At 51.4% G+C, this 27,452-nt stretch overlaps 1 protein-coding gene across 1 annotated transcript in view; it reads right to left on the reverse strand.

The window, feature by feature from the left end:
* COL22A1 (collagen type XXII alpha 1 chain) overlaps positions 1-27,452 on the reverse strand; it is a gene marked incomplete at both ends in the record, with an annotated part of 241,676 nt that overhangs the window by 11,801 nt on the left and 202,423 nt on the right. The window contains 10 exons of the mRNA XM_081258732.1: positions 362-406; positions 1,229-1,264; positions 1,425-1,496; positions 2,993-3,046; positions 8,205-8,258; positions 10,015-10,068; positions 10,880-10,924; positions 16,234-16,287; positions 20,519-20,572; positions 24,114-24,167. Of these exons, the coding sequence (XP_081114858.1) occupies positions 362-406; positions 1,229-1,264; positions 1,425-1,496; positions 2,993-3,046; positions 8,205-8,258; positions 10,015-10,068; positions 10,880-10,924; positions 16,234-16,287; positions 20,519-20,572; positions 24,114-24,167 (522 nt within the window). The remainder of the gene's footprint in view (positions 1-361; positions 407-1,228; positions 1,265-1,424; positions 1,497-2,992; positions 3,047-8,204; positions 8,259-10,014; positions 10,069-10,879; positions 10,925-16,233; positions 16,288-20,518; positions 20,573-24,113; positions 24,168-27,452) is intronic.

Below are 27,452 nucleotides of genomic sequence, written 5' to 3' on the forward strand. Positions count from 1 at the left end.
TATGGGAAAATCTGTTCCCTTGTCACCTCCAGGAACAGATCTGGCTCCTGGCAAACTGGCACTTTGGGCTCCAAGCGTGTCACACACAGGCGTTCGCACACGGAGAGGAGAGACGGAAATCTGTCAAAGTCTGGGCATGCTCGCCTTTGAATTTGTAATTGCGATGACTTTACTGATTAAAATAACAACCAGAAAACCATGACAAAAGCCAACATCACTGACTACAACCTCGGGAAAAGCCTCCCACTGGGGGCTCACAAATTTCCGGGGGGAACAGAGAACAGAGAGGCCACCACAGGAGCCGCTCCGCAGGCCAGGCTGCTTCCTAAAGCCTTGGACACAGTCCCCCTGCCCCACTTACCCTTTCTCCTCTGGGGCCCGGCTCTCCCGGCTTCCCAGGGGTCCCCTGCAATGAAACCAAAGGAGGGTGGTCACTTAACCAGGGCCATCCCATCGGCTCAGGCATCCCTCTCTGCCCTTCTCAGTTCTTCTCGGATCCTGTGTGCTGAGGGCAAGGTGTCCTGGAGAAGGCAGGTCCTCCAGGAGTCCTGCTCCGGCCCTGGTCACGCCCTCCCGCTGTCTACACGCCAGCCACCCTGGCCTTGTGGTTCCTGAAACGCGCCTTCCCATGCCTGCTCCTGTCCATCCTGAGGGCTGGAAGTGACCAGGGCCGGAGCGTCTCTGTTGACAGAGCCACAGAAGGACAGAGCCATGGCCTGAACCAGAAACGGATGTGATCTCACGTTTGTCCTACCCAGGTCACTCTGGCTGGTGAGTGGGGAAGGAGTGAGGCGGGGGGCAGGCTGGACCCAAGGAAGCCAGTTAGGAGGTCACTGCAAACATCCAGGTGAGAGACGATGACGGTCTGCGTTAGGGTCCAGCGGGAGAGATGGAGAGAGATGGACCGAGCTGGGAGGTATCATGGAGTCAGGATGGAAAGGACTAGTTGATGGACTGGGTGTGGAGAGCTACAGACAAGTCAGAGACACGACACGATGGCAGCCCTGGACCGGCTCCCTAACTGGCGGGCCCTACGCAAAGTGAAGACGTGGACCCTCGTTCAGAAAGCATTAGGATTTCTGGACAGCAACAGCAGAACACAGAAGCACATGTGGGAGCCCTGCTAGGCCCAGGGCCCCGTGAGACAGCACGTGTCGCCCGCCCATGAAGTGAGCCTGTGTCTCCCACAGGAAAGGTCACCAAGAGAAGAGGGGTGCATGGTACTTGCCTCCTTGCCTGGGACTCCCTTCTCTCCTGGCTCACCCTACGACACAGAACAAAACATCAGTGAGCTCTGCTGCATCGGCACGTTGCAGGTAACACGACTGTCTTTACAACAGACATCTTCACCCAAGTCGCGCTCCAGCAGAGACAGTGATCAGTGGACCAGTCGGGGATACTCCCCAACAGGGTTCTATGCTCACCTGCGGTCCACGGGGACCCAGGAAGCCAGGGAGCCCTGGGCTGCCGTTGTCTCCTCTGGCTCCTTTCTGGCCCTGCAGAGGGAAAGCAGGGCATTAATTCTTCAAGGTCAAGGGTCAACTCAAGAAGATTCAGAAACCTCGGAACCCCTCTGTACTCTGAAGGCCTGGCACGTGGACAAAACAGAAGAGCCCTTGCCTGTAACGGAGGGGCTGGGTTAGGGAGAGACGGGGTACTGTGAATTCCCCACGGGGTGCGGGGGCAGAGGAGAGTCTCCTGCAAACAGTGAACAGCTCTCCCATTCCAAGCAACAGAAGCAAAATGGGACAAACGTTAAACAAAACACCTTGCTGTGTAAGGGGCCCCTGCAAGTAACCTCCTGCAGAGGCAGTGTTCCTCTTCCCCTTTGGCCAGCACGTCTTATGGTTTGGCAGGCTCACTTTTGGGGAAAGGTGTTTGGGAATTTTAGTTTTAACCTTTCTGGGCAGCCACCATATGTGGGTCAGCTCTTCTGGGGTCAGCTCTGCACTGGGGATGGATCAGCCTCAGGACCCAATCCCGTCTTGTCTGTGACATCTCAACGGAGGTGACAAGACTCCCACGATGGTTCCTAAGGAAGGTCACCACATGTGCTGAGGAGTTAAGATGCCTTAACACGGCTGCCCCTGGTCCAACAGGAAGATGGGGTTCTATCAGGACCACTAGATGCCCTGTTTGTCTGGGAAATGATGGGTTTCCCAGGATGCAGGATTTTCAGTGCTACAAGCAGGGAGGTTCCTGGGAAATCAAGACTGATTGGTCACCCTAATTTCCACAGTGACAACAGTCAGCTGGCCAGACTGTTCTGCCCATCACCCCATGCATCTGCCGCTTGAACAACACACCATAAAGGTGGCCTTCTCAACAGGGTTGCCAATTTTACCAAACAAATATATGGTAAGGCTGGGCTGGGAGGAGACTAGCGGACAGGCTTTCACTTATCCACTTCTAGACCCCATCAAGGACCAGTCTTCCCCATCATGTCTCCCCATCTACCAGACCTGAACCCCAAATCCCGAGCCTGCTCCCCAGTGCCCAGGGCTCTGCTGATTACTCCTGTCACCCTCTTTCTACCACCTACCCATTGTTAGCTCTTGCTAACACCTCCTCACCAGCAGGAGGACCCTCTTCAGCCGAATCTGTGTTACACGCATCCATCCCCACGATGCACCCTTACCCTGTCTGAGATGGTAAGGGTCGGTCAGCCTGACCCTGTCCTCCCATCATCTAAAAACATCAATCAACTACCATGCAACCTTATGACACGTGTGTTTTTTAGTCTTCAATAGTTTTGTCCTGTTGGATGTCTATGGCTGTAGACAACAGAGAGCCAAGCGCATAATCATGTGTGTTTTAAGCTTTGAAAGGCGTCCTTCGCGGCTCCCCTTGCCTCCAGCCTATCCCTGCCAGCCAAACACCATTATTTTCCCACTGAGGCTTCTGGAAACAGAGACCAGACAGTCTGTGATGTAAACCACACCACCTTTCAAAGCCTGCCCTGATTCCATCACAGCAGTGGGACAGTACTCACGGGACTGCCTGGAGTGCCATGGTCTCCTGGAGATCCAGGCGATCCGTTCTTACCCTGGTGGAAGAAACAGAAGAGAGGATTCTGCCAGGACCTCACAGAGCAGGATGGTGCAACAGAGAGACTGCTGGATGCGGAGGGCCTGCTTTCACACATAGAGCTGTTACTCAGACCAGCGTGGCTCCAGGTCATTACTTACAGGATGTTTCTCAACTTGTAAAAGGAGCTTGGGATATTTAACTCGTAATAAATAATAAGTAATTAAATGAGTTCGTGTGCATGAAAAACCCTGGGCTGGTGACGGATGCCCAGAGCCCAGGCACAGTAAAGAATCATGACCACATCGTTCACTTATCCGTTCATCCTCCCCACTCAGATGCTGACTTCAGGAACAAACAGAAGTGCTCACATCACCGCGGGCTGTTCTCAGCTTAGGATGCACATCCCTACCCGTATCCCATCCTCCTCCTCCGTGATGGTCACCACTGGGTTGAACAGATAAAGATATTGAGACCCAGAAAAGTGGCTGGTGCAGAATCACACGGCTACTGGGTGAAAGGTCCACTCACTCCAGATTCCAGGACAGACTCACATTCATAACACTCTCTAACTTGAGGGGTATTTTGCGCCCATTTGTAATTTGAATAAATACATTTAACCAGTAAGATCCTTGGTAGCATAAAAATCAGAAAGTTCGAGAACGCTCCTAAGCTACAGACAAATTCCTAGTAAGCCCCAAACCCACAGGTCAGCTTCAGCTGAGCTGGTCACGCCCCTGACCTCACTTTCCTCCCGCTCAGGACCTTCCCCACCAGACGGCTGTGTCTTTCGCTGGTTCTCTTCCCTGCCTTGTCTGTGTCCATGACCAGCATCTGGCACGTGTCACCCACACACAGGAGGCGGGCACTCTGCTAGATGAATGAACCAACAACATCACAGGAGACCACGCTGCACTGATCCCTGAACCACCAGGTACCAACGTCCTATAATGTGTGAAGCACACGTTTACAGAGGAGCTGGCTTCACGGAAACACGTGACAGTAAAATGTCACTAACACTGCCCAGGCGCTTCCTACGTGCCAGGCTTCACACGCATTAACTCACTCACTGCTCACAACAGAGCAGACGTCGCCGTTTTACAAATGGCGAAACTGAGGCACAGAAATGCTGAACAACCTTGCTGAGATAGAAAGGAAGGGGCTGTGGTTTGAACCCTGGCGGCACCGCCCCCACCCCATGTTCATTAAAGGTATGGCTTGCTGGGGATCATAAAGGGGGCTTCCTCGTTGGGCCTAAAATGTGCACGTGTGATCGTGGGTGATTCACGCACCTCGTCTCACCAGACCCTGCAGGAATCGTGCCGTGTGCACGGATGCCTTTACGTCACAGATGAGGAAACCGAGGGTCGGAGAAAGCACGGACCTGCCTGGGATCGCAGGGCTAAGGAGTGCTGAAATCGGAGAGGCCAGTTGGTGTCTGGGACTGCGTGTGACGTCCGTCCAGGCACAACAGCGCTGCTCTGCACCTGCCTGTGCCCACCCAGCAGCCCATCTGCCTCCCTCTAAAAATACGCGCTCTGGCCCAGCCCGATGGCAATTCTCTCTCCCCTCCTCCCTCTGGTCCTCTGTTCACCTAGAGGATAAGGGCCACGACACATTAACACACGGTGCCAACACAGGCGGCCGTGCGCAGAGGGAGGCGCGGCTCTGGGCAGCCAGCTGTCACCTGTCAGTGCGCTAGAGGCCGACTGGGGCTGAGACCTGCTCCCTCCTGGGCCACAGGCCTCCTCACGTCCCATTTGTCCTCATGAAGCCCCTCTGGTATCTGTGCCACTCAGAAATGGAGGCCACAGCTTTCCCTCCCGAACGGCTCTGAGCTCCAAACTCCTGCCCACTCCGTCCCACCAGGTGACCTTCCTGCCAAGAGACTCCAGCACACACAGGCCAGGCGGGCTCAAGCTGCAGACTCTTGGACCAGACTGCTGAGTCCAAATGCTGCCTCTGTCTCTCACTTGCTGTGTGGCCTTGGGAAGGCACTCGACCTCCCTGTGCCTCCTTCTCTCCTCTGTGGGTAGGACGGTCAGAGTGCCTGGCCCAGGGTTTGGGGAGCTCAGGCAGTGAATTATGTCAATGGACTGGACTCTGCCCACACTTCCCGGAGGCCCTCAGGGGCCTCCACTCAGGGTCTGGTTCCAGGCCACGTGAACTGGCTGAAATGGCCAAGAACCTTCTCTTCGCTCAGGAAAGCATGTCGGCTCCGGGTGAGTGAGAGTGATTGTCAGGGAAATAACCTGGAACCTAGTCGTACGTGTCCAAGAACACACGCATTTGGGAAACTTTAGCAGTTGACTGCTGGCTACAGATGCCGTGGGAGGCTCCTCAGGCTTGAGGGGAGCAAGTCAGAAAACCCCAAACCTGCCTTGGGGGCCTCAGGCCTTCAGGGCCGAGCGCGCCTCCTGCAGGCTGTGCCCGAGGCTGTTCGCGGCCTCCCCTGGGCTGCGACCGGCCTCCCGTCCTCCACCGCGCGCACCTGTCCTGCCTCCACCACACACACCTGTCCTGCCGCGCTCACTGTCCCCAAATGCCGCTCCCCTTCCCCTCCCTGTGCCCTTGCGCGCATCTGCATTCATCAGGGGTTTACCCTGCGCCCTCTCGGAGGGAGGCCAGAGCCAAGAGCCGGACGACCCTCCAGGAAGAGGACCGCGTGAGGCCCGGTGATGGTCACCTCCCGGGCGCACTCTGAGTGCTGGGCACGGTCCTGTCGCTTCACTGGATTAACTGGCCGGTGCTCGCAAATTCCCCCACTTCACAGGTGAGGAAACTGAGGCCTGGAGAGGTGAAGAAACACCCAGTCCGCGTGACAAGTAGGAGGACGGCCAGGAACCGAGCCCAGGGGGCTTCACTGCAGCCAGAGCCCAGATGTGGACGCCACGACGGGCCAGCAGGAGCAGGCGTGACGCCGCTCCCTGGTGGGGCTCCGGAGTGGGGCTTCTCCACCTTTCTGTCGTCAGCGCTCCCACCCAGGTGCTCATTCACAGTTTTTCCCTAACTGCTCCATTTGAATTTAATGCCACAGCTATACCGTGTATCTACTTCTGTTCCATATGCATATCTGTGCTTGATACTAAAAAGTAGGAGCTTTTGGCACCCCAAAACCAACATTTGTCCCCTTGGGGCAAAAGCACCCACACTGGGGACGCACGGCCCAGAGGGCCTGGGCTTTGGGGTTTTTGTCACGGCCGAGGGGCCCAGCTGGGGGTCAGTATCCTGTGTGTGCCTACGGGGATGGCGTGATGCCCCCAGGAGTCCCCAGGTTGAGCTCACTCAGCAGGAGAATATAGAGCACCGGCCAGCTCCTGGCTCTGCGCTGAACCCACTGCCTGCTCGCTCAATGAACAAACACCACTTCCTCGAAAGAGGACAGGGCGTGTCAGACAGTGAGCTGCTGCTAGAGAGCAGAAAGTATGCAGCCCAGCGGGTGAGCACCCCCGAGCAGGGACGCCACCCTGAGGCGACGGAGAAGCGGCCAGGCCCCCAGTGCACTCGGCTTCCATCACTATGCAGACCACAGGCGGTCACCTGCCCAGAGGACGGGAGGCCCAGGACAGCACAGGGCCACCGAGCAGCACAGGCCCTGCGCCCTGATCAGAAGGCTGTCCACGCCCTGCCTCTGGCCACTGGGGATCACAGATCGCGGGCACGGAGGGCACCCTGAACCCTCACAGGCCGCCGACTCAGGCTGGGAAGCTGGATTTGAGTCATTGTGGCCCCATCAGGGAAGAGTGGGGCTCCACCTGGTGAGTCAAACACATGTGACCTGCCCCCCACGTTCCTTCCGTAGGAGCCTGAAGACAAAGCTCACGGCCACAGCCACGAGAGGTGGAGAACATCGGATATGATGTCAGAAAATCCTGGGTTTAAATCCCCCCCGGAAGCTCTTGCCAGCTGCGTAACCTAGACCCAGGAAGCCCGTATATCTGCCTTACAGGTTTACTCACCCATTCATTGATTCCATTACTCATTCAAAATATATGTACATGCACACAAGCTACGCAAAGTAAGCAAGTTGCAAAGATGAAGTGTGTAACAAGCTGTCTATACACTAGTAGGTGTATTGAAAATATTTTCAAAGATACACAAAATGCTATTAACAGTGGCTCCCTCTGGAGTGTGGGATGAGGGAATAAAGAGGGAATTTTCTCTTTGTAACATTCCATCCTGTATGAGTCCTCGCACCATTATCATGGGTCACATTTATGCTCATATATACAGGCACATATACATTACAGCAGCCCCTATGACAAGGACCCTGGGTTAAATGGGATAAGGCAGGTGCTTCTTTTGACACAGAACCAGGAATGTAAGTATTTATCTTCTACATCCTTCTCCCATATTCACTCAGGCTGCTCTTGGATAAGAGAAAGATTCACTTAGGTACATGTATGGGCAGAAATAATATTCAAAATATTTATTAACCACATGGCATGTTATGAGTTAAATCGTGTCCTCCCACCGCCAATGCATATGTTGAAGTTCTAATCCTCAGTATGTCAGAACCTGAACTTACTTGGAAATAGGGTCCTTGCATACGTAATTAATTAAGATGAGGTCATACTGGAGTAGGATGGGCCCCTTATCCAATATGACTGGTGTCTATAAAAAGGGGACTTTTGGACCAGAGACACGTCCTCAGGGAGAATACCATATGAAGATGAAGGCAGAGGCTGGGGTGATGCTTCTACGAGCCAAGGGTGCCAGAGGTTGCTTGCAAACCACCAGAGGCTAAGAGAGGCCTTCTGAGGGACGATTTTCCCTCACAGCCCTCAGAAGGAACCAATTCTGCTGGCAGCTTGATCTTGGACTCCTGGCTTACAGAACAGTGAGACAATAAATGTCTTGGATTTCTAGCCTCCATACCTGAGAGACAATGAATTTCCGTTGTTTAAGCCACTGCGTTTGTGGTTCTTTGCAATGACAACTCTAGTGAACTCATACAGGGCATGCCCTGAACGCCAGAATGCCCTAAAGCTAGAGCATGATTGGAGGGCCCTAGGCCACTAGGGGGGCTTAGGGCAGTGGCTATTTACCAACTGCTAAGACATTCTGTCATTTTTTTAACAACACATAGGGCTGTACCAGGATGAACCAACCAAATATTACCATGGTAGCAGGCCCTGCCAAAGCATGGAGCAGGTGAGTCTCAAAGCAAAACTCACCGGTAAGCCCCTCAGTCCTCGGGGACCCTGTGGCCCTGTGGGTCCAATGTCACCCTGGAACAGAGAGAGATTGCATTATCCAGAGTCGCCGCATGAAGACGGTAGAGACACAGTTTCAAATGTGGACCAAACTTCACCCAGTTGCCCAAGAGGACCAACAAATGGTGCCCAAAACGTCTCATCATCAGTCACCAGTTATTCTGAATATGGACAAACTCACTTCCTGAAGCTGAGTAAATCCCTGTCCCCACGGGGATTTCGGGGGGGCTCCATCTGGAACTCAGGCAGGTAACAGGGAGGAGAACTCCTCTTGGTGTCCTCTCCCTGAGTCACTGGACAGTCACCTGGGGCCACTCCTGCCTCAGTCCTCACAGTAAGAAAAACCACCTGGAAGGTGAAGAGAACCTTCCAGGGTGCCAAGCAGTGGGGATTCACCACCACCACCTACGTGGTCTTCCAGGAAGCCTCCTGACAGGGTTGTAATTCTCCCTGTGTAATGAATGAAAAAAACAGAAGCTTGGCCATGTTCCTACACAAATTAGACTGTAGAACACCCCAGAAGATGGAGTTTTTAAATTACAAGTCAGAGAGCTGAGAAGGGGGGAAGAAGGCATTTGCACCACGGGCTGGTATCCTGGGCTCCTGTCCCAGCTGCAGCCTGACCTGCTGGGTGAGCTGAATCCCAACCACGCCCCTGCCTGGGGAGCTCCCCTCATGCCCTGTACTGTAAACTGAAGTGAGCAGGGTTGGCAAGACCAGGATTTTCAGCACCTGAGAGGCACCTTTAGGGGACAGGGCTGGGGAGAGGCCTCGCTTGGGGTCAGGGCAGCTCTTCTGCTTTGAACTTAGTGCAGGGCCTCGACACACTAGGCTGGGGTTTGTGAAATGGACCCCACTGCTCAGGAAAAGCACAAGAACTAGATCGGATTTCTGCTAAGATACTCCCCTGCTCCATTGTCTCATGACAACAGATCAGCCAAGGAGACAACACAGGACAAGAACCAGGGGGCAGAGGGCACTTCTCCAGGGGTTAAAGGCAGGTCCTAAAGGATGCAAGGGGGCGGGCATGGGCCCGCCTTGGACCTGAGGACCGTGTGCCTGTGCTTCTGACCCAGCACCCACTCCCGGGAGGCCAAGCTGTGGCCGCACATGTCGGATGGCCCTGCAGGCTGTCACGTCCCAAGGCCAGTGCCCTGTGGGGATGCGGAGCTGGACGACCTGGACTCCACACTGCTTCCTCCTGCCTCTGACTCTGTGTGACCATGAGGAAGTCTCCTGACCTCTCTGGGTCTTAGTTTTTCTATTTGTATGACTGGGGTAAAAGATGGTTCGTCCCACCCTGACTTGACCCCGAGTCAGTGAGAGAAGGTGAGGGGTACACAGTGGTGCCGTGATGGATCCACGAGGCTACAGAACACTGGAGATGGAGAAATAATCTGGGGAGACTCTGAAACGCCACTTGAGTCCACGTAAGGCCAGATCCAACTCGCGCGTCATTGAGGTCAACAGACAAATCATGACGGATTCAGCAGAGCCTTCTTATCTGTCATATGGCATGGCCACCAACCCTTTTAGCCGGAAGCCCAGACCCGGGGCCTCCTCGGGACCCCAAGGAGAACTCCTGCAGCCCGTGGTGCTGGAAGGTGAGGCATCACCAGCAGATTCCTAGAACTCGCCCGTGACTCTCTCCACAGTGGCCCCAACCCCCCAGTCCAGTTCCTGGGCATCTCCTGGTCCTTCAGTGACGCACGTCCTCTATACCTCCTCCTCCCACAGGCCCAGACAGGCCCCACAGGACACCCACACTCACATCTTTTCCTGGTGACCCTTCCCGGCCAGGGGGCCCCGTGGCCCCAGGCTCTCCCTAGAAGGGGAAGCAGAAACAAAATAGCCGCCGTTAGGGAGACAGATGCAGAACGCCTGCTGTCCCAGCCGCAGTGGTCTCAGCATCTGGGACGGGGAGAAGAGGACGGCCCACCCGAAAGCACCCTACTGAGCCCTGGCCCCAAGTGGGGTCTGCAGTGTCCTCAAGGCCAGCTTCGAGTCCTGGGCCTGCTCTGCCATTCTGAGCTGCAGGGAGGCACCTCCTGACAGGTCAGGCAAACCGCTGGGGATTCCGTCTCCCCACCTGCTGGCCCACCGGACCCTCTCTGCACCTCAGCTTCCTCCTCGCTGTACAGAGCGGTGGGGTTAACTGCTGGACCCCAAGGGTCCTTCTGTTTGGGGCACTTGGAAGAGATGGGGGAAGGTAAAGGATAGGAAGACAGGGCCCAGAGTCTTCCATCTGGAATAAGCCAAAGCGTTCCACACATTGGCTCTGGGACCTCGGGAAAACCACCCACATCCTCTGGGCCTCAGTTCCCTCCTCTGGAAAGTAGACCTAATGACAGCACTCGTGTCCCCGGACCCAGGACAGCACAGTCTGTGGGCAGCACAGCCGGCAGTGACCACACCTGACTTCAGGCTGACTTGGTCAAACTGGTTGTACATCAGCATCTGGCCCCCAGAAGAAATGTCTAGAAACACTTGACCGAGGAGGGATGATGCTTCCAATGCTGCCATTGCCCTCTCCCAGGTGACATGGCACTGCCCCGCCTGCAAGGCCCGGGAGCCCTCCACCTAGAAGTGCCAGCTCAGGTGCATTGGGACGACCTGATGGCGACATGTCCACTCACCCGGGGGCCAGGGTGGCCAGAGTCGCCGGTGTGTCCCTTGAAGCCCTAGAAGAAAGAGAATGAAGTTACCCCACCAAGGAGCAGGCTGGTAACGCGGGACAGGGGGCGCCCCAGGAGGACAGTCCAGCGCACCCGGACCCCTCTCTGTGCCTCACCCAATGCCCCTCGTTCCTGACCAGTTGCCGGACATGGACCAGGTCCCTGATGCCTGGCTGGGTGGCCAGGCCCTTCCTCCTGGTCACTCTGCAGAGGGCAGGGCTGCAGGGGCCCGTCCCACAAATGCCCTGGAGGGTGGTGGCGTCTCCCCACGTGTCTCCTGAACTCCCGCTTCTTCTTCATCTTATACCATGTGGCTCGGACCCCCTCCGCCTGGATCCTGGGGTAGGCAGTTCCCTTTGAGACAACACTGCCTTCACCCCAAGTTAGGGCCTGGGCACCTTCCTCGTTCCTGTAGCCATCGCTGGTCCCCCCCAGCAGCTGTGAGTACAACCAGCCCGGGAGCCTCATACTGGGCCATGGGGATGGGCCCTCCCTGCACAGAAGAGCAGCTTGAGATTTTCTCCCTGAAGCACAAGCCCTCTGAGCAAAGAGGAAGCTGTTAGCGGAGCTGGCACTATCATCTGTTAACAGTCAGGCCACCCTGATTGTGTAAGAATCCCCGCTTCACAAATGAGGAAGCTGAGTCTCAGAGAGGTAGAACACCTGCCCAAAGCCCCACAGCTAGAAAGGAATCGGATTTGGGTCCAGGCAGGCCTGCGCAGCCCCAAAGCCCACCCACTTCCCACTGTCCCGCCCCCAGGCTCTGCTCTTGACCAGCTGGAACAGCATCTCTGCAGCCTGGGCGTCAGGGTGCTTGCCCTCCTGCTGAGACCCAGGTATTCACAGGACGCTGATCCCGCAGCTGAGCAGGCCCTGCCCGCCCTCCCCGCGCCAGCGGACCACGTCCAGGTCCCGCCCCACCCGTGGTTCCTGCGGCAGGTCTCCCGTGTTCACCGCTGTTCCCTCCTGCTGGTGCGCACCTGCCCGTCGGGTAAATCCCTCCCGGTTACAGGCCTTGCTCTCAGCCAGCCTCCCATCCCAACTCCAGCATCTCAGTCGCCCCTCCCGCTGTCACCATCTACTGCCTTCCTGGCACCTTTCTCTCTGTGCGTCACCTCCTCGCGTCGTCACTGCCAGAGCCACTGCCCTGGGTGTCCTGCTCGACTGAGTCCCCCGCCAGTGGCTGACACAGAGCGATGCCCTTGTACGAGGGCTGATGCCTGTGCACAGAGGTCAAGGTCAGGGGGTCTGGGGAGCACCTGGGACGGGGCCTTGAATTTAATTTCACTTGTCAACACAAGCCCCACAGACAGGGGCTGCACAGCACAGGGAGTCGTGCCCTTCTCCGAGCAGTGCGGAGACGGCCTCACAGTGAGCGGCGAGGTCCCGTCCTAGCCTCTCACTCGCCGTAAGGAAGGCTTGAGGCGGGGAGAGAGGAGCAAGGGTGCAGCAGAGGAAAGAGAGGAAAACCCCAGCTGCAGAGCCCCTACTGCGCATGTGCTACAGCCATGGGGCGGGGTAAAGAGAGGAAAAATCCCAGCTACAGAGCCCCTACCGCGCATGTGCTGCAGCCATGGGGGGGAAAGAGGAAAACCCCAGCTGCAGAGCTCCTACTGCGCATGTGCTGCAGCCATTGGGGGGAAAGAGAGGAAAACCCCAGCTACAGAGCCCCTACTGCGCATGTGCTACAGCCATGGGTGGGGCGGGAAGAGAGGAAAACCCCAGCTGCAGAGCCCCTACTGCGCATGTGCTGCAGCCATGGGGCGGGGTAAAGAGAGGAAAAATCCCAGCTGCAGAGCTCCTACCGCGCATGTGCTGCAGCCACGGGACACGCTCCCGTTTCAGTGCAATGAAGTCCTGTAAGATGGGATTCATTTTCCCCACTGTATAGAACAGCAGCTCGGGCCGATCTATCACACAGAGAGTAAGCGGTGGAGCCATGATTCACAGCCTCTCCAGAGCCACACTCAACTCTGGGAGGACCACACTGCAGTGTGTGGCCGGATAGGGCCCCCTGAGGCCAAGGCCAAATGCCTCCCAGCTGACGCCACCCGGCCCTTCTCAGACCTTATCTCCTGAGTTTACCTCCTGGTTTCAAAAAGCGAGTGAAGACCCTACTGGGGAGAAGACAGCCCTCCGGCCTGGCCATCTGATGAGAGCTGTGGCCTAGCAGCCCCACTGCTGTGTGGTTGTGCTTGTTACCCTGGAAACGCCTTCTCTTTCCTGTTCCTCACCACTTGGGGGATAAGAATGGGTGGCCTTAGGAGGGAGGCTCTGAAGGTCACTTCCCAGGCCGCAGGGCGGTGCAACAGAAAGGGAAGCTCTCGGAGCCTGGGAGGAGGAGGAGAAAAGCAGGACGAGGGGATGAAGTCGCCTAGATTGACTCCAGACTGAACCACTGTAACCTGGGAAAAGTCAACTTACCCCTTGGGGTCCTAACATCACCATCTATGAAATGAGGATAATAAAAATACCCACCTGGCAGAGCTTTGCAGGATTAATCTATGGAAAGGGGCTTTACATGCTATTACGTATGATGGAGCAGGGCTGACTTTGGGGTCAGGTCTGGAACTGAACCATGGCTCCCCACTTTCTAGCTGTGGGTCTTGGGTGCTTTACTTCCCTTCACTGGGAGTCAGTTTCCACATCTGTAAAATGAGGGTAGAACCCACTTCTGCAGAGTTGCCGTAAGGATTGAAAAAGAAATAAACAGTGCTCTCCACTGTTCAAAATAGGCCAGTTCCCTTTCCCTGGGGAGGGACAGGGCCTCCTGGGGCCCAGCGTCTTCCCCAAATACAGCCAGTGCAGCAGACCCTGGTTGCTCTCCTCCCAGATAATCATGGACAAAAGCACCAACTAAGGGAGCCACAGTGTCCCAGACACATGGCTGGGAACTTTACACGTTTTACCTTCTCCTTCAGTACTCACAACCACCCTACAGAAGTGGGAGCTATTCTGATGCCCATTTCATAAAAGAAGAAACAGAGGTTCAGAACGGTCCCCTGACCCAGGTCATAAAGTTAATAAATGACAAAGTGGGCCTTCCCTGGTGGCGCAGTGGTTGAGAGTCCGCCTGCCGATGCAGGGGACACGGGTTCGTGCCCCGGTCCGGGAAGATCCCACATGCCGCGGAGCGGCTGGGCCCGTGAGCCATGGCCGCTGAGCCTGCGCGTCCGGAGCCTGTGCTCCGCAACGGGAGAGGCCACAAGAGTGAGAGGCCCGCGTACCGCACACACACACACACACACACACAAAAAAAAGACAAAGTGAAAGCTGAGCCCAGGTCTGTCTACCTCCAAGCTCCAAGCTCCGTGCCAGCCGGAGGAGGTGGGTGTTCTTTCAACTGCCTGGGTCTCTAACCTCTGTCCCTGCACTGAAGTAGGATTCCTTACAACTCTCTGTTGAGAGGTGGATCTTGCCTCAGCACACTTCCCAGCAAATGGATCTACGTGGCTGAAAAAAGAAAAAAAAAAAGAAAACAAAAAACCCTCCCTCCAGTAAACCAGAAACGACCTTAAAAAAAAATCACTAATTCTGTGTTTTAATCCCCCAAAGAGGTGGTAGTCCCCATTCTTAGGTTTCTTCTCCTGATGCAAGCAGGTGAAAAGCAAGGAGAGTTGGGAAAAAGGAAAGTATTTTCTGTGTTTTATTTCCTCCTTATTGAATACCAGTCAGGTGAGTTATTGATTTTTTTTTAACAGAAAAACACATTAAGGAAATAGAACTAGCATTTTGATCTCCTACTTCTTGCCAGATAATTGGATTTTAAGATTTTCATCGAACATCATATTCGTTTCCAAAGAAAATTTAAGGAATTTTGTAAACAGTTTTGAAATTATAAAGGAGTAAAGCATTTAGCGAAAAAAACCCAACAACCCCAAAATACATAGAGTTCATTTTTTATAGGTAGGAGAGGGTGAAGACATGCACTGAAGGGTCGGTCAAGCATGAGCCTTTTCAACAGGCTGTGGAGAAGCTTTAAAACACTGACAATCAAGGCAACCTCTTAGGCCCTGTTTTTGGATTTCTCTAATTGCCATCCAAAAGCTAAAAGGCAGGAAGTCTCTTCTTTTTCTCATGGAGTTTATAAAGTTATGAAGTCTCTTCTCTCTCTTGTGGGCTTGCTTATCTTCTTTCATAGATCACTCTAAGTACAACTCCCTTACTTGCAAGGTATGTTTCTTTCCTATTGTGCTCTGTTGTGGATCTTTTATGCATATATATAAATAACAGTATACCCCTCCCTACCTCAACATCCCTTCAACATATCCACTGCTAACTGATCATGCAATCTAAGCCATTGGCATTGGGTTGGCCATCCATCCTGACATTAAAATGGGATCCAAGTTGTTGAGTCTTGTTTTAGACCCCTGTAGAAAACCATGGGGCTTAAAATGAAATGATGATGTGGGTTACATGTGTATATCTATTTGTCCGAATGATACAGTTAAGATTTTTTGATGTATGTAAATTTTATATCAAGAAACTTGAAAAGTATCGAGTAGGGGATAGGAAATGAGTAGAGGTAGATATGAAGCAGAATAATGATGACTGAAGCTGAGTGACTGGCACATGGCAGTTCATTTCACTATTCTGTTTACTTTGTGTATGTTTGAAATTTTATATAATAAAATGATGAAACGGTGGTTCTTAAAAAAGAAAGGTGTCTGTATATGTTTATATGTATAATAAATAGCTCGACAGTTAGATACAGATTTAGATCTATAAATGATAGATGTAGATTTAGATATATAAATGTTGGATTTCATACATAGAAAAAAGACTAAAAGAACATACTAGAACGTTAACAGAGCTTTACTTCTGTGTTGTAGAGTTATAAGTGACTCTATTTTCTTCTCTACAACATTACTTTTCTTACTCTTTCTCTTTTTATTACCACCAACATTTGTTATTGTTATGCAATGCTAATGAGTTACTGTTATAATTGGGGAAAAACCCTTTAGCTGTGAAAAGGGCTCAGAATGAAAATTGAGACTCATTTTTAGGTTCTATCATCCAGAGGAAGTCCATTAAAATTATAACAAGTAGGATAAGAACAAAGAAAACTGAGAACAACAAGTAACAACGGGTGCAAGTTTGAAAATAAATTTTACAGCAATGGCATGTGAAAGGACTGGATTTACTGCACAGAAGCACCAAGGTCTTGGAAGAGAGGTACTTCTGGAATCCACGGCCAGGCAGTCTCACAGGACCCTACCCACGGTGTCACAGCCAAGTGACTGATGGCTTTATTCTACTGTGGACAACACAAACACACACACACACACACACACACACACACACTCAGCACTTACAGGGGGACCGCGGGCACCCTCCGGTCCTGGCAGACCTGGCTCTCCTGTTTTGCCCTGAGGATAAAGAAGAAAAGAAGAACTTGAGGACACCATTTGCAGGATCTTCCTATTCTCATCTGCCGGAGCTTCACCGCATCATATTTCCACCAGCCAGTCTCTGCCCCCTGCCAACCCTACCCTCTGGTTCTGTGGTCCATTTTAGTCCATAGAAATCTGCATTGTGGAGCCCTGCCTATTATGTTCTTGGTTTTCCTGGGACGGCGCTGGTTACACAGGTTTCATCTCTGAAACACCCATTCACAGTGCCCCTGCTTATCCTTGGAAGGGTTCTGGTCTGCATGAGAAATTACGTAGACGCCCAAGTTAGAAACCGCTGTATACCTACTCACCAAACCACCCCGAGGCAGCTAGTAACGACAGCATGGTACAAATGGGGACCTGAGGCTCAAAGAGGTTATGGTTTCATAGAGTTAACAAACAGCAAAGCCAGACTGGACCCCAGCAACACCCGGAAGGAGGCTCTCCTCAGCCTGGCAGCAGTGGCTGCTGACAGGGGGCCTGCAGTTTACCGCTGAAGTCCAGATAAAGTGGTGAGAGGTGAGGGAGGGCTGGGGCGAGCCGGGAAAGTGGGTGAAGGGGCATGTGTGCTTGATGGGGAGACGCGCAGCATGCCGGCCCCGCCTCCATGGTAACCGGAGGGGCTACTCCCCCAAGTCCCCTTCATTTTCACAGCTTATAAACCTGGAGAGCCGGAAGGGGTCCATGGCGGGGCGTGGGACAGGGAGAAGAGCATCCGTGGATCCAGAGTGAAATTACAGGGGAAGGAGGGTGGGGCACCGAGCCCCGACTTCCCAGTTTGTTTCTTCTTCTGTCGCAGCTCGTCTAAGTCTAGCCGTGTGATCTTGGGGGTCATTACCCTTCCCTGGATCTGTTTCTCAGTTGTAAATTCAGGACAGCCTCCCTGACGTAGGTCTTTGTGATCGAGCCTGGCTCCTGCCCCACAGTCAAGTGGGACAGCCATCACCGGCCCAAGCGGCCAGCAGACAAAGGATAACAACCAGCCACTGCTGAGGGCTTTCCATGCACAACGCCAGCGCTTCACACAACAGTGTCAAGTCCTCACTATAACCCATGAGGGAGGCACGTTGGTTCTGCCCCAGGCAAAACCCCAAGGCACAGAGAGGTTAAGCGACCTGCTCAAGGTCACACAGCTGGGGTTCTAATGCAGGCGTTTTGGCTCCAGAGCCTCTGTACTTCACCCTACACTGTAACTAATACTCAAATGCCTCCTATTAAAAATGACGAAACGGGCAACTCTAAAAGCGGCATATCTACCCGTCTATCTGTGTATCTATCCACGCATCCGTCATCTGTCTGTCTACTGTCTGTCCATCCATGTCCCCAGTGTATAGGGACTTAAAGGAATAAGTCCAAGTGGAAATTAACCACCCACTACCAGGAGCCTGTGCTGCTGTTTCCCAGCCACCCACCCCGGCTCCCCGGGAGGGCTCCTGTAACTCTGTTGATCGGCCCCCGCTCAGGCAGAAGGCTGTGCCCACAACAGCCTTTGGGGCACTTCACTCCGAGGTGTTGAAGGCCCGAGTGTGTGGGAGTTCATGCCCCAGCAAGCAACCACCAGGCAGAAAGGCTGAAGTTGATGAGGAACACCCCAGCCTCCTGCTCCCCGGCAGGGGTGGGACCGGGAAGGCCAGGTGAGCTCCTTTCACATTCTCAGCTGGTCTCTGGGGGACTGGACCCGAGGCACCCACTGGCGTGTCTGCCCACTGGAGCGTCTGCCCACTGGCCTGCCCGCAGCTTTTCCTTCTTTCCTCGGTCCATTTCTTCACTCTGTCTGTGCTCCTGGGACCTCCTCCAAACACCCCACCTGCCCCCCATCCTGGTCTCCAGGTCTGCTCTCAGGGGACCTCTGGTGCCCCCATTCCTCTGCCAGTCTCCTCCCAAGCAGCTCAGAGTGATAAAAGTCAGGATGGCCACACGCTGAGACCCCGGAACGAACGGATAGGTGAGCTCTGGACCACGTGCTGGGGACAGCTGCCGAGCCCCCTCTGCTTCCAGCAGAACCGGCCTTGCCTTCCACGCACTGGCTTAGCCACTGCTTACCCAGGGCAGACGTGGACTTCCATCCGTCCACACCCAGCGCCTGGCACAGGCCTATCTGGAAAAGGCATTCCGCAAGCAGACTGAGTGCAGACCAAGGGCCTCGGTTATCCTGTACCGTCAGTGACAGCCTCTCAGGATAATACACTTTCTGCAGAAAAGCTGATTGCCTGCTCTGCGTTGACTGAGCTCTGGGGTCAGCCTTCAGGGTGCGGGTCCCCGATGCTTCGTTTACCAGCAGTGTGACCTCGGCCAGCCTACCTAACCTCTCTGTGCCTTAGTTTCCTCATCTGGGCCAATAATGATACCCACACCCCACAGGGGCTTCCTGGGGCTTACACTGGAAAATGTAATGAGGCGCTCAGTGCCCCCTCGGTGCGCACACGGCAGCTGTGAGCCACGGTGGCGATACCTGTCCTCCTCCCTTGCCACGTCCTCAGCCTGGCTAACTGCCGCTTGCCCCCAGGGCTGCGCTGCTGGACGCCAGCCTTCAGCAGCTTAGATGAGCTGTTTACTTTGCTCGCTGCCCTAAGCTCTTACTTTCCCCTCAGCAGTGAGTCCTGGTCTCAGCATCTGGCAAACAGTGAAAAGTGATAAAGAAGGTACTTCTGGCAGGTTGCATAAGACGCAGAATGAGTCATAATAGTTACGGCCGCACAAATTAAATGGAGCACAAGCCTTGCTGCAGAGACCGTTATGTAATTCCACTTACTGGTTCTAAAGGCTCTGAGGTTCTAACCTCACCAGGAGTTAAAACTAGAGCAGTTGGAAAAGTAACTTACTAAATTAATTAACAGTTAGAGAAGCTGGATGCATGTAACCAATTTCTCACCGCAGCTGATTCTCCAGCAATTCCAGCAAGTTGCTACTATTATTCTCATTCTATTTGAAATGAAACTGAAGCCGGGAGAAGCTCTTTGACTCAAGCTAGGTCGCAAAGCCTGTAGGGAGTGAAGCCAGCATCCGAAGCCAGTTTCTTCTTCTGGTTGTGGTTGTAATTTTGGCATAAAATATTTTAATTTAATTTTATCAATAAGCACTGCACACACGGCTCCAAAAATTTAAAAGATAATAAAATAACATTCTATGGACCAAAAATTGACATCCCATCCCTATGTCCCTTGTGCTCAGAACCACCCGTCCTCACTTCCCTCCATGGATGGAAACTACTCCTCTTGGTGTTTCTGGAGCCTCCCAGAGTCCCTTTATGTAAATGCTAGATAAATATACACAGACCCATTTTCATACAAAATAGGGCAGGCTAAACACACTGCTCTGTGCCCTTGCTTTTTTACTCAACAATGTATCTTGGAGAAGTCCATGTCAGTATCTAAAAAACATCCTCCGTCTTCTGCACAGCGGCTTGGTATTTACTGGGTGCACCCCATCATTAACTGTCTCCTGCTGGTGGGCGTTGGGAGAACCAGGTCTCTAAGCCCCAGGGGCCACCTGCCATCTTCCCCTCGGTGTTGAGGCTGGGGAAGGGGTTTGGAAAGACAAAACTGCTGGTAGGAAATGAAGCTTCAGCATCATCACTAAGCCCAGATCCACACTCAAGAGGGGCTGACCATCCTAAGGAAGGACAACTCTGAGGTCATAGAGGCGGGTCTGAAGAAATCACTGCACACTTCCAGCCAATAGCTGCTGGGGCCACAGAGACAGACGTCCTCAGCAGCACACAGTCCATCTCACTGTGTGGCCCGGCAGCTGACGTTAAAGATAAAGGAAAAAAAAAAAACCTCTATGCCAATGTCGAAGAAAGGACAAACTCACACCCCCTAGAGATGGCGGGTGAAGCTCAGGCTTTCAGGGGTTTAACAGGCCTTTCGGATGTCAGGTTTCTACTCCAGCCAGTGCTCACCTGCCCAGTTCCCTTCCACATCAACAGGGTGGAGGCTGCAGAGGCAGTTAAAAAAAAAAAAAAAAAAGCAGAAAGGGAGGAACAGGAGCCCCAGGATAGGGTTCACTCCCCGAGACTCATTTTCTTCAGCTGTAAGATGGGGACAGTGGTGTTTACCTTGCAGGGTTCTCAGGAGAAGTAAATGAAGAAATGTACAACAAATAACTCTCACTGTGCCCGGTTCATAGTAGCTCTGGACACAGAGTAGTTGCTTCTGAGAAATGGCTGATCTGGCGTGTAAATCATAAGAACCTTGGAGTCCCTTACCGGCTCTCCGGGGGGGCCTGGTTTTCCATCTCTGCCTTCTTTGCCTTCTTCTCCCTGCAAGATAAACTCAAATTGGTTATCTGGATGAAGATGCTTAGAGGGAGGGAAGGACAGACGCCTTTTTGCCTGGTGTACAGCTACAGTCACACACAACAGGCAGAACTGGCTTCATTTTTCATGGCTTCTCCCCCAACACCACGCTTCTGGCTTGGATCTCTGGTTGGCGGTGCCTGGCACACAGTGCAAAAGCAATAAATTGCATTATTATTGTTATAGATGGAAAGAAGCCCCTACTGGACATTTTCATGAAGTCAAACGTAGGACAACATGGGCTCATCTCTGGGCCTCCTGGGTTGACCATGGCGAGGCGGCAGCTTCTGATGAAGATGACAAGGACCCCAAGGGGCCTGCGGCAGAGCACCTAGCACCTAGCGGGGCGAGGTGAGTGACAGCCAGGTCCACGTCCGGGCTACAGGAAGGCCGCGAACATGTCACGTTTCTTTCCATGAAATCAAGCCACAATCCTCCTACTAGCCCACCTCCTGCGCTCAGTAAGACACTATAAGCCTCATGTTTAATCTAAGAGACCATTCATTCTTCTTCAGGAATCTCTGCAGATCAGGACGATGATTACAGCATCACACAGATGCAGGTTCCAATCCTGGGTCACCTGGGCTGGGCGGGTTCCGGGGAAAGCAAGCAACAGGCAGCAAGGCAGAGGGGAAGCTGAGTCACACCGGGCAAGGCTTGAATCCCACTGGCACCAACTATGCCTATGATCTTGGGTGAGTTATTGACATTCTCAGCTCGCAGCAGCCCCTCTCCTAAACACAGATGACAAACGTGTCTGGCAGAGTCACGAGGGGGCTCAGAATCGATGCCGCCACCTGCAACGTTTAGCAAACCAGGCATCGGTAAACGGCTCCAGCAGTGCAGCTGCTCCCCCTGCGGCCGGCACGCACGAGATCGTGCACCGTTCCTCGTCAGTGCCTTTAACGCCAGTGCCCAGGCGCTGGCAGGAAGCACCGAGGAAGGTAACCTAAGTTTACTGACCATCCGGGCCGCTAGCCAATGCTCCACGTGCACCCGCAACATCTGAGTGTCACCTACCCCTGGCACCCTTCCGGGCCTGGCTTTCCCATTTATCTATCACACTATGCATCACGCTCTGTGTCAATGGTTTCTTCCTTTTGTGTTTGGCTTCTCCATGAGACCCTTCCCCTGCCAAAAAAAACCCCACTCCGCGCTGGTTGGGTACATCTGGTTCCTCAAATGCCGGCATACATAGGTCAGTGCTGTTCATTCATGGATCACTCATTCCTCCTGTCGTGCACTCAGCCCAGATTTAGGAAACACCTACTTGCCTCTGTGATGGGGGAGGGGGTGGGTGGAGGTGGACAGAAAACCAACAGGGATTTATGACTGTAAATCCCAAGCGCTGCAAGGGGTTATGAAGGAAGTGCTTAGAGCACAGCTCTGATCCCCACCTAACCCCACTGCGGAGGTTCGAGGACATCTCCCTGGAGAAGATGATGTCTAGCCGAGACCTTGGGATGAACAGAGGAGTGGGGTGTGGTGAGGATTATGCATGTTAACACGGGGAAAGCTCTCTGCACTGAGCCCGCCCCGTGGTTAGCACAGTGTGCATGAAAGCTATGATGATTCCTATCGCCAGGGCAGAGGGAGGAGGAAGAGTTTTCTGCATAGGGGTGACCTGGAGGAAGGCAAAGTTGTTTAGAGTGGCTGGGAGGAAGGGGTGTGGAGCAAGGCTGGAGTGTCCAGGGACAGGGCGGAGAAAGAGACAGAGAGGAAAACAGGGTGAGCTCACGAGGTGCCAGGGAGGTCAGCGTCTCGGCTTTCCTCTGAGGATAACAGAGAGCAGGTGGGGTTTGCACTGGAGGGAAAGAAGGAAGGAAAGAGGGAAGCTGGGAGGGAGGAGGGATACTTCTAAGAAAATCGCATACTCATATCTCAGGTCAGTTCTCTCTTCTCCAGCACCCTAGGACTTTGATCATAAGGGTTTGGCAGAAAATTCAAACTGGAATTTTCTCTCCGTAGCTTTAGTATTCCTGGAATTAAATCAAGTATTTCCTAGCTGCTATGACACACTAGGCTACAGCGTTGCAGTTTATACCAACTGGGGTTTCACATCCCAGCCTGTCTTTTAAGATCTGTGCGCCCTGGAGAGGTTACTCAACCTCCGGGGTTGTGTGGTTGCAGTGACGGCTACTGGTGATGCCCCGGAAATGCCTGCTCGACCAGCAGTAGCACTTATCAGACACTCAAGGAGGAAGGGCTCTAGGAAAACAATTAAGGCATCCACATATTTATTTAAGTAATATTTGCCGTGTGCCCACCACGTGTGGGGAACAAAAGCCTGGTTCCATAGAACCCACAACCCAGAACATGACCCCATGATTATCAGGCACTCTTCTGTTAGGTCCCCAGATCCAGCACCCAGTAGGTGCCTAATCAGTGTGTGCTGAATGAGCAAATCAATTAGTGAATAATGGTGGAGGTGGTTACTAATCAAACCATTATGCAAATAAACATGTGACTACCAGCTGAGACAGGCACTTAGGAAGAAAGGAAAAAGAGACTAAGAGAGCCTATTCTAGCTGGGGGGGCAGAGGAAACTTCTAGGAAGTGATGCCTGGGATGAGCTGGAAAAGATCAAAGGCATCAAATAGTGAAAGAAGTGACAAGAGGGCATTCTGGGTGGACAGAAAGGCATGTGCAAAGACCCTGTGGCCTAGAGAGGAGAGGGTGCAGAGTGTTCTAGAAACCAAAAGGAAGCCAGTATGGCTGGAACAAAAGGATGCCCCGTGGAGGGCAGGGGTGGGGCTGTGTCCAGGAGAGGTCCCAGCTGCAGGCATACCCAGACGAGGAGCCACACAAGGATTTATTCTCAATGAAGAAGGCAGCACATGGCCTCTCTGGACCAGCCTTATTACTAACACACTGGAGAGTCTGACCCTATTGAGAAGTATATTAAATTGAAAAGTCTGGAACAACATTTGTGGAAAGTAACTTTGCAGTATGTATCAAGAACCTTAGATATTATTGTGCTCTGACCAGTAGACTCCACTTTTGGGCACCATCCTATAGAAATAAAATAATAATCGGATGTAAAACAGTAATCTAATGTAAAATAATAACCTAATGTAAAATAATCTATTGTAGATTTTTAAAAGTTATAAGACTTATGAGGCAACAGAAGAATAATCACATATATTATGGTACATTTATTGGGTAGAATGCATGTAAAATTTATGAGCATTTAATACCAGTGTGGAAAACAAAATGTTTATATTATCACAACTATCACAGTTATGTATGTATGTGTCTGTTGATTGATGTGTGTATGGAGAGAGAAAGGGATGAAAATTTTATTTACATAAGTAAACAATAACAAATACATAAAGAAAGAATGAGACTAAACTTGGCTTTGGTTAGTATTATTTTTCTTCTAATTTTCTATAATGCTGAGAATTTCCCTAGTAAACATGCTTTGTGTCTACAGTGGTGCAATATAGTTTTATTTGCTTATTTTTGTAGTAGAGAAACTAGACTTTTTTTTAAAAATGCCACTTACTGGGATTCCGGGTAATCCAGATGGGCCTTGGGGGCCAGGAGGACCTTCTTTCCCCTAAAAGATCCAAGACACGAAACACCATTAAATTCCTCGGATTGGCTTTTCTGGAGGTAAATGATCTCACCCAGAACTGCCTTCGTGGGTTGGAAGGAGTCTTCAGTGCGGAGCAATGGATGCTTCTGCATCTGCCTCGTCCACCTGGTTCCTTTCCAGGTACTGCTTCCCTATAGGGCAGGGAGGGGCCCTGGACAGAGCACAATCACGCAGGTTGGTGTGCAGACTGGAGCTCATTTTGGCCTTATTACATAGACTCGGGGAATTAGTGCTTGGAAGGCGTACTGGGAAGAAGTTTAGGGGTCCACAAGACCTGGGTCCAGATCCAACTCTGCACTTTGTCCCCAGACCGCCTCACAGCACAGACCATAGCGCCTTCAGGGCTTCTGCATACAGCACTCAAGACAAGTAAAGAACTGACCAGCTGACCAGGGGCACAGGTAACAGATGGTTTTTTTACTGCCACCGTCTTATCCAGAGGTTCCCCAATTCTTTACCATCAGTGCTTGCTTTTAGTATCCCTTTCCCCCATGAAACAGACCTTGAAAGACTGTGTTTACCAAGGTGCATTAATACTTCCTTTCTCATTTTACTTAGCAAAAATACACATCACTGTCAACTAGAGTTTCTAAATCAGATGAAGTAATCCGTGTTATCATTTTTATTCTAATGTGCATATTTATAACAGCCTGCATCTCTACCATGAGTATTTTGAAAGTCCTGATAACTTTATAATTTCCTGCTAGTGTTTCTTTTGCAATAAAACACTGATGTCTGGCTTAAACTCTAATCCACATTCCACACAAAATGAAATATTCTTAAAGGTTGTGATGTTATCCCCTTGGAAGAAAAGCAAAAGCAAAAATATTTTGAGATTTATTTCAGATTCATAGAGATTTAATAAACTGTCATGTAAAGTGTTCAATGAGGGGACCAAAGCACACTTTCTTTAGTAAGTACTAGTTAGACTCAGTGAAAACTCAACAACTGACTTTCATTTCCAAACCTGAAGAAAATGAAGGATACCAGTGTCACATCATTAAGATACTGAGGGACTTCCCTGGTGGCGCAGTGGTTAAGAATCTGCCTGCCAATGCAGGGGACACGGGTTCGAGCCCTGATCCAGGAAGATCCCACATGCCGCGGAGCGGAGCAACTAAGCCCGTGTGCCACAACTACTGAGCCTGTGCTCCAGAGCCCACGAGTCACAACTACTGAGCCTGTGCGCCTAAAGCTCGTGCTCCACAACAAGAGAAGCCACCACACTAAAAAGCTCACACTCTGCAACGAAGAGTAGTCCCGGCTCGCCGCAACTAGAGAAAGCCTGCGTGCAGCAACGAAGACCCAACACAGCCAAAAATAAAATAAATAAATAAATTTATTTTTTAAAAAAAGATATCGAGAATTTTTTTTCATAGACGTTCGGGAACTAGTGAAGAATGCACAACGTTTTAGGTTCACTACTGGTTTGTTAAAACCTACTCTCAAAAGTATCTACACTCAAAAAAAAAAAGTATCTACACTCTACCTATGCATGTTGGGAGGTTACTCTTAGCTCTTAAAAAATGAAATGCTATGTTTACGCATTTGCATTGATAACAATTTGGCATGACCTGCATCTCTGTAAACTTATGTCACATGGTATTTGAGACTGTCTAGACATATTGCCACTTACACCAATGCAAAATAATAACAGTAAAACAAAAGAAAACATTCACCCCCTCCCCATATCACGACACCTACAAACATTAACAAATAAAGTGGGTTTTTTGGTCAACTTGGGCCAAATATTCACCCTACGTAAGTATTTTTACATATTGATAACAGAGCTTCCTGGATCCCTTCTTGGACGCTTATTATTCCCAAGACCCTGCTATGAAAGCACTAGTGATCTAGGACAGGAGTCGGCAAGCTCCCGCCCTCTGCTTGTTGCTGCAAGTAAAGTCTCATCCAAACGCAGTCTCACCGCTAGTTTACATAATGTCTGTGGCTGATCTCACCTGACTGTGGCACAGCTGAGGATTTGCGAGAGACCGTATGGCCCGCAAGACTGAAATATCTACTATCTAGGGTCTTTCTGCTCCAATCAGGTGAGTCGAAGACTCAGTAAGGAGCCAGTATGGTTGTTCCCAAGCCTGTTTTCACCACTTGTTGTTTGCTACGGAAATTACACAATTTAATTGTTCATTAGGTTACCCAATGAAATTCAGGTGGAAAAAGAAAAAGAATGATCTTTTTACGCAAATTAAAATGTTGAAAATATTTGATAAAGATGAGATATTCACTGTCTAAATACATAGCTGATAGCTGTACCACAAGATAGCTATAAAAGATTTGCAAAAAATCCTAACAAACTAGGGTCTTACATTCAACTTGCTTCACAGGTGTTGTTATACACCCAAACAACTTTAAAAAAAAATAAATTTGTTTATTTTTTATTTATTTATTTTTGGCTGCATTGGGTCTCCGTTGCTGTGTGCAGGCTTTCTCTAGTTGCGGCGAGCGGGGGCTACTCTTCGTTGCAGTGCACGGGCTTCTCACCGCGGTGGTTTCTCTTGTTGCAGAGCACGGGCTCTAGGTGTGCGGGCTTCGGTAGTTGCAGCACGTCGGCTCAGTAGTTGTGGCTCATGGGCTCTAGAGCACAGGCTCAGTAGTTGTGGTGCATGGGCTTAGTTGCTCCGCGGCATGGGGATCTTCCCAGACCAGGGCTCGAACCTGTATCCCCTGCATTGGCAGGCAGATTCTTAACAGGGAAGTCCCTCAAACCACTTTTTAAAAAGGCAACAAATAGTAAATGGGTGGATGTTCTTTCTACAATATAATGACAAGAGACTCTATTCAGGGGAACAGAAATAAAAATGAGGGCCTTCATCCCATGTCAAAGAGATTGGCAAATGGTTGATATGTTTTAACTCAAAATGCAATAGAAATGTTTTAGATTTCTCTCTGTGTGTGTATATATATTTTTAACTATTCCTTATTTAACTTTATTTCTGTTTTTTAACTACCAATACTCATTATTAGTGCTAAGAAAACTTCAGCTGTTTTCTGGTTTGATGTTTATGTGGACATACCAAGACCACGGGCAACTTCAAGCACAGGTATAACTTGCCAGGACAGAATCAATATCGCATTTAATGTAGTTTAATTGCTAGGATTTACATCTGGGAGCCACATCTTATTCTCCTCAGGCAAATAGTCCATTAGTTTTTATGGGAGGAATCTTTTTCTGTCTGAGAATCAATAAAAAGCTGCCTGCAGTATGGTTCATATTTTATTCATCCT

Source organism: Mesoplodon bidens (assembly GCF_964165515.1).
Source record: "Mesoplodon bidens genome assembly, chromosome: 16".
NCBI classification, from domain to species: domain Eukaryota; kingdom Metazoa; phylum Chordata; class Mammalia; order Artiodactyla; family Ziphiidae; genus Mesoplodon; species Mesoplodon bidens.